The following is a 7,670-nucleotide window of genomic DNA, read 5'->3' as shown; positions in this document are numbered from 1 at the left end:
AAACAAAGTCAACAAGTCAAACCGGTCAACTCCAATAACCCTTGTATGTTAGGGTTTACGTTATGTAATCACTATACAATTCGCTATTTTAATGAGAAATCATCATTTGGAAAGTTCATGTGTTTGATTTTCCTTAGCCTTAACAGTACTAACCAACGAACCAAAACGATAAAACATTATTGCACACTCATCGGGAGTGTGTACGACACTAAAACACGGTTTAACGGGGTTTACGAACCTTGCGTTATGAAGCCGGACACTCAAATTAATCGCAAACGAAACCTCTCTAAATCGTTTTCACTCTATCTCTTTCTATTTGAAATCTCTCCCAAATCTCTCTTAAAAGTTCCCATAACTTTTTGGAATCATTCGGGTCATCCCGACCCTTAACCGGGTCAAAAACCACTTGAAACGGGGTAAAAACGGGTAAAATAGCCTTAAGGACCCAAAACGGAAACTTCAGGACCGAAGCCTCTCATCCGAGGCCTCGGATCCGAAGCCTCTCATCAGGACCGAAGCTGAAGCCTCTCAGGAGACCGAATCCGAAGCCATCAGACAGCAGCCTCGCATGCAAGGGTCCGAAGTCTCGGCCCCCATCCGAGAGGTCTCGCAGACGACCCATTTTTACCGGTTTTTCGACTACGACTTCGTTTTAACTCCGTTTTTCATTATTTTAACGTGGGATTTTCACCCAAAACTTTATTTTATAAACTAAGGCCCCAAAATATATAAATCTCCAGGGTTTTTATAAAAATATATTAAAAGAATTAGTGGTTGAACTAATTATTGAGGGAATATTTGCTTTTCCTTAATTTATGGCAAAAGCAAACCACCACCACCTCACTTTATGATTGGCCACTCTTTCTCACTACCCCTTGTCACCTTAGTGGACCTTTACACCCAATCTCCAGCTCTTCCCACGTTCTAAGAGCTGGAGAATTGGTCATCTCTCCTCATTCTCATTAACTTCTTTCATTCTACACTTAGCAACCAAAGAACACTCTCCAAAATTCTCTCATCTTTTCTCTCAACTTCAAGAACTTCAAGGCTTTCTCCAAGGATTTCTTTCTTCAATTAGTAAGTATCTTCATCATTCATATAATTATTACACTCCATTCTACTCAAATCATTGATATCTTACACAAATTCCATCTTATTCGGTGTTAGATTCTCGAATCATCAAGACATCTTCTTAGTGTTCTTGGGTTGAACACTTCCTCTCTCTTACTTTCATCTACTGAAACCACATAGGGTGAGTTCATACCCCTACATTTACATGTTTTTCTTAAGTTTTAAGGGGGGAATACAAGTAAAATCATCAAGAACACAATTAAACTTTTTCTAACAGATTACATCAGAAAAGATGAACTTTGATCACGTACTGTTTTGGTCAACTTAAATATTTTAGTTTTCAAAACTGTTCCAGGTGCAAGTAGTTCAAACTCTTAGCTTTAAAATGGCTACTCGCACATCTCCATATGATTTTTCTACAATTTATGGTGATTTTTACAAAACTGCCTACCATTTCAGAGGCAAACCCGGACCAGTCTGTGATTATGAACATTTTCACCTCTGTTAGAGATCACTAAAAATCATGATAAAATTTACGAACAAACTAGACTCTTATTCCAAACTCTCAGAATTTGCAGATTTGGATTTAGAGCTTTGATTATTTTTCTATAAATTTTCTAAGAACAGTAACAGAAACTGTATACAACAAAAAGTTGCTGTCAATTTCATTTCACCTTGTAACATGTTGAGCAAGGTGTATATCTTTATGTGATTATATGTTATTGCAATATATGACATTTTATCTTAATATTTAGACACAAATCAGTTTACAAATGGATTTGGACATATAAAATATAAAGAATAACAAGTGATTATAATCAAAGTACAACCGATACATTCAAACATTTAATAAACTATTTTGAATATAGTTTGCATACATTACTACGTACTACCCTTGGTTGATAAACTATAATAGGTATAGTTTATGATACATTACATAACACATACATTTAAAAAGGGTACATTTATACAAAGGATATTTTCATTAAGCAAGGTACGGCCATACGGTACCAAGTTTTCATAACACGTAATTCCGTTAATGACTTTGTGAGACATTTACTTCAAATTACCATTAAGTCTTGTATTGTAACCAGAGTCTCCTTGAGGGAGAGCGTGATAGTTGTGTATAGATCTATATTGGGTTTGACAAACCCACACCTAAACTGCATGCAACAGTTAGACCGATAGGTCTGGGGTGACAAATGTCATAACATTTCCGACGCCTGAAGAACGTCGTTTTAGGCAACCTTGGTCATAGTATGGTTATAATAAACTCACATAAAGTATTAATAAACATTGGAATTTACGGGAACTTCATTAAAATTTAACGAGTTTATGTTGATTTAAACTTGCATTGTTTTACTATAAATATGACAAATTACTTGTACATTTCGGTCTTTGGGTTTTAAGACTACATTTACACATTAAGGAAAATATTGGATTTTCTAACACAAATACTACTTTTTACAAACGAAAGGCTTTTAATAATACCAAACAAAAGCTTATGAACTCACCAACCCTTGTGTTGACACTTTTTCAAACAACTTGTATTCTCAGGAAATCATTAAACAGGTAACCAAGTGCATTTGAGGATGGGACGCTAAGGCGTCTACTATTTCATATTTTGTCAACATAATGTAATTGATTCGTAAACACGTAATTCATACAATGATGTAACTTTTTCAATTATATATATGTTGGTTGGGTTTGCTTGAATTACTATTACAATTGTTGTTATGATACTATACATGAAATCCTCCACCCCCGGACGTTTCCGCCATCCTTGGTTTGGGGGTGTGACACACCGACGTTGGCTCCTCCTCCAGTGCACCTTCTCTTGGCACGTCTACTGAGCAGTCTAATGGCTCTACGGTTGTTCGTCGTCGTTTGTCTCGACGAATGCATGGTTCAGGTGTTCTTCTTGAATATGTAGACTGTGGCGATTATGATGGTGTCTGCGAGTTTTGTGGGGCTTTTTTCTGGTTTAGCGAAAGGTATCTGAAGCTATCTACTGCTCAACATCCGAGATATCATCGTTGTTGCAAAGGATGTTTGGTTGTCCTTCCTTACCCTTCTAGAATGGTTGTTGAGTTCCACGCCTTTTTTCGTAACGACAACTTTTTACGGGACATTAGAGCTTATAACAGTATGTTCTCGATGACCTCTTTTGGAGCAAATGTTGATGACGATGTGAATGATAATCGTGGCCCGTATATGTTTAAGATTTCTGGACAGATCAGCCACAAAATTGGTTCCCTTTGTCCCGACCTTGAGAAAGGTCCACGGTTTCTTCAGCTTTATTTATTTGACACAGAAAATGAAGTGGATAACAGGTTTAGAGTTTTTAATAGTCCAACAAAAAGGAATTTGGATGAGGGTATAGTCACGTTTCTGGTTTCCTTTTTCAGGCTGAACAATGAGTATGTACGAACATTCAAAACTGCAAAAGATGTTGTAGAACAGCATAATATAACTTCTTATTATGTTCGTTTGTTTAACAATATTCCAGATCGTAGGTATGATCTCCCTTCACCTGGATCATTAGGCTGCATAGGTAGTGGGGATGACAGTAACTGTACAAGGTATGATATAGTGGTACATTCTAATTTCGGTCTGCCACAGCGTATTAGTAAGCTTTATCCATCTTTTATGCCACTGCAATATCCCATTTTGTTTCCATATGGTGAAGATGGTTGGTCTCCACGTTTGAAATTGAGAAATGAACTTGGTTCGGATGCTCGGGATCTTACAGTTAACATGTATTATGTGTATCAGATTCATGCTCGGGAACACATATGGTCTCCAATTTTAAATGCATGTCGGTTGTTTCAACAATATCTGGTCGATGCGTATACTTGTATTGAGGAGGGACGGTTGGAATATATTGCTAAACATCAGGAGAGCCTTCATTCCGAATATGTTGGTGGTCTATATCATGTGCTTTCGAAGGGGGACAGAGAAGCTCGGTATGTTGGTAAACGAGTTTTCTTAGCAGCCTCTTTTACAGGAGGCCCTCACCAAGGTGCACTAGCCATGTGTAAGGTATATGGTAACCCACAGTATTTCATAACATTCACATTGAATGTAAAGTGGCCAGAGATAACACGTTATATGGATGCACATGGACAGAAGGATCCACATAGTAGGGCAGATATCATTGCCAAAGTTTTTAAGATGAAGGTCCATGCGTTTATTGACTTCTTGAAGCAAGAAAAAACTTTTGGTGATGTTGATGCATGTATTTTATTCCGTTTATTTATTACCTTAAATGTTTTGTCTATTTAGATTATTTCAGATTCAAATATGTTGTCAATTCTTTTACTTTGGTTATCATAAATTTGTGTTTTTACCTTTTCTTTTCAAAGACAAATGACATCTATCCCTACTGTTATATTATGATTAGTTATGTCTACATGTTGTCACATTGTTTCCGGCTTCTTAGATTGTGATTGTTTTTCGATTGAATGGTTTCTCAAATTTTTAGGTGTTTTCTTTCAATAGTTAAATGGTTTACATAAATATGTAATTTCAGATTGTTTCAAATATGTTGTCGATTCTTTTGCTTTGGTTATCATAAGTTTGTGTTTTTACCTTTTCTTTTCATAGACAAATGCCATTTATCCCTACTGCTATATTATGATTACTTATGTCTACATGTTTTTACATTGTTTCGGGCTTCTTAGATTGTGATTGTTTTTCAATTTAATGGTTTCTCAATTTCGTAGCTGTTTTCTTTCAATAGTTAAATGGTTTACATAAATATGTAATTTCAGACTGTTGCAATTGTTGATATGGAATTAGATTGCTTTAGGTTTTTTTTTTGACAGCTTTCCTGTTTGGTAGATAATAATTTTTCCATATATATCATCCATATAAAAGTAAATAGTTGTTCTTTACTTATGTGACATGTGTGATTCTTATGACAAATTTGTATACTATAGAGTTTCAAAAGAGAGGGCTTCCACATTGTCACACACTGTTATGGGTAAATAGTGCATCCAAAATAAGGAATGCTGACGATGTAGATATGTATATAACTGCTGAATTGCTAGATCCGGTTACAGAACTTGCATTGTATCAAACAATAGATGCATGCATGATTCACGGTCCATGTGGTCCACTAAATGAAAAGCTCCATGTATGAAGGATGGAAAATGTAACAAACATTTTCCAAAGCCATTTCTTGAGTCTACGTTTTTCGATGCTGAAGGTTATGTACGTTACAAACGTTCTTCAGCTGCCCGACACACAACACCACGTGGGATTGTCATAGACAATGGGTATATTGTACCGTACAACAAAAAGTTATGTTCTCGGTTTCATGCGCACATTAATGTTGAATATTGCGGCTGGAACATGATGATAAAATATCTCTTCAAATATATTTCGAAAGGGGCTGATCGTGTTAGATATGCAATCCAAAAAAGTGAAACAGACGATACACCTGGCCCGAGTGTTGTTACAAATAATGTAGTGGGTACAAAAGGGAATGATTCTCCGTGCATAAATGAAATTCAAAATTTCTTAGATGGAAGATACATATGTCCACATGAGGCTGCATGGCATATTTTTGAATTTCACGTACATCACCGACACCCACCTGTTCAGATCCTGTCCGTTCATGGAGAAAACACGCAGCATATTGTCTTTAAAGAAGATAGTACAATACAAGAGGTTATGTCCAACCCATCCGCCTCTAAAACAACCCTTCTTGGGTGGTTTGACAAGAATGCAATAGATCGATCTGGTCATGATCTGACATATGTTGACTATCCAAATATTACAAATGGGATGTTCCTTCTAAATCGTGGGAACGTAGAGCTGATGAGCCATCTAAAATGGTTAGTCGGCTTGTCTTTGTACATCCATCATCTGGTGAGTTATTCTATCTCCGAATGCTACTTTTCCATCAGAAGGGATGCACATCATTTGAAGATATGCACACCGTTTCTGGTTCTGTTCATCCAACCTATAGAAGTGCTTGTAACACGTTAGGAATAATTGGAGATGACATTGAGTCGATGACTGCATTCACTGAAGCTTCACTCTAGGAAACACCAGCATAGTTGCGATCCCTTTTCTGTCACCTCCTGCTTTTTTGTGAAGTAGGTAATCCACGGCTCTTATGGGAAGTGGCACATGAGACGATGTGTGATGATTATTTGTATACAATGAAAAACACAATAACAAATAAGTGTTTCTCTTTCACAGATGATCTGATAACACAACAGCTACTTCACAACTTAGAGGATACACTTCGTTCTTCTGTCCCATCCAGATCACTAAGTGATTTCAATTTTCCAACGTTGTCATCTGATATCCTTTCTGTAATTCATAATCGGCTTTTACTTGAAGAGATGAGTTACAATAGAGAACAACTGCACCAAGACCTTCATGAACTTCTACCACAGTTAAATGCACAACATATGTCAATCTATGAAGCCGTTGTTGGCTCTCTTCAAAATAAGAAACATATATTGATGTTTGTCTATGGTCATGGTGGTACCAGAAAAGCATTTCTATGGAATACCATCCTTTCATACTTTAGATCAGTTGGGAAAGTCGTTCTAGCTGTTGTTGCATCTGGAATTGCATCATTGCTGCTTCCATCTGGAACAACAGCACATTCGAGATTTAAGATTCCAATTGACTTGACGGATAAAAAATGTTGTGATATAAAAAAGAGAACATTTTTAGGTGATCTGATGCGTCATACATCACTCATCGTATGGGACGAAGCACATTCCATTCGAGATTTAAGATTCCAATTGACTTGACGGATAAAAGATGTTTTGAATTTCTTAACAATTCACTATGGGATGTACTAGAGTGTAATGAACAACCATTTGGTGGTATTTCTCTCCTCCTTGGTGGTGACTTCCGACAAACACTTCCGGTGGTCCCAAAAGGCACACATTCCGAAATAATAGCCCTTACGCTGCCAATGTCATATCTATGGCCCTTCTTTCAAATTAGGGTGCTGACAGAAAATATGTGTTTGCTTTCTAACACAGATGATCAGATGCACACATTATCAATAGCAGATTTTGCCACTTGGTTGCTCAACATCGGAGATGGTGTACTTGGATGGCCTGACATAGATGATCCGCAAGACAGATCTTGGGTTCAAATTCCGGATTCATTGTTGATACCACCTGGACCCAGTTCGTTATAAAATCTAATACACTTTGTGTATGGAGATTGCATACTCAGCAACCCAACAACCATAGATCTTTCACGATGGGAAATCATTTGTCCAACAAATGAAGTGGCCGACAACATAAACAACATGGTCCTAAAAACAATCACAACTTCTGGTAGAGTATATAACAACACAGATTCAATGCAGCCAAATGGGAAACACACATCTGATCTAGAAGGCCTGTATCCTATAGAATACTTAAATGAACTAATGTTTCCAGGAATCCCACCTCATGCACTTCACTTGAAGCCAAAAACACCAATAATGTTTTTAAGAAACATTAATCAGAGAGAGGGACTGTGTAATGGTACACGGTTGATTGTTTCCCAGCTTCTCCCAACCATAGTTGAAGCAACCATAATGACGGGGACTTCTATTGGAAATCTTGTATACATCC

The 7,670-nt window shown here is 37.0% G+C and overlaps 2 protein-coding genes across 2 annotated transcripts; both read left to right on the top strand.

The window, feature by feature from the left end:
* The first annotated feature begins 2,970 nt into the window (after positions 1 to 2,970).
* On the top strand, positions 2,971 to 4,356 carry LOC145112428 (uncharacterized). Its single transcript, XM_079048591.1, has one exon. It carries the CDS (start codon positions 2,971 to 2,973, stop codon positions 4,354 to 4,356), a length of 1,386 nt encoding a protein of 461 aa, XP_078904717.1.
* A 1,886-nt stretch (positions 4,357 to 6,242) lies between these two features.
* Positions 6,243 to 7,246, top strand: LOC145112427 (uncharacterized). Its single transcript, XM_079048590.1, has 2 exons — positions 6,243 to 6,768; positions 6,900 to 7,246. The coding sequence occupies exons 1-2, from the start codon at positions 6,243 to 6,245 to the stop codon at positions 7,244 to 7,246; spliced, it is 873 nt and encodes a 290-aa protein (XP_078904716.1).
* Positions 7,247 to 7,670: the final 424 nt, after the last annotated feature.

This window comes from Lactuca virosa, chromosome 5 (genome assembly GCF_052849685.1).
Source record: "Lactuca virosa cultivar CGN04683 chromosome 5, Lactuca_virosa_CGN04683_v6, whole genome shotgun sequence".
Lineage (NCBI taxonomy): Eukaryota > Viridiplantae > Streptophyta > Magnoliopsida > Asterales > Asteraceae > Lactuca > Lactuca virosa.
The sequence above is the reverse complement of the archived record's forward strand: the minus strand, read 5'-3'. Positions and strand labels throughout refer to the sequence as shown.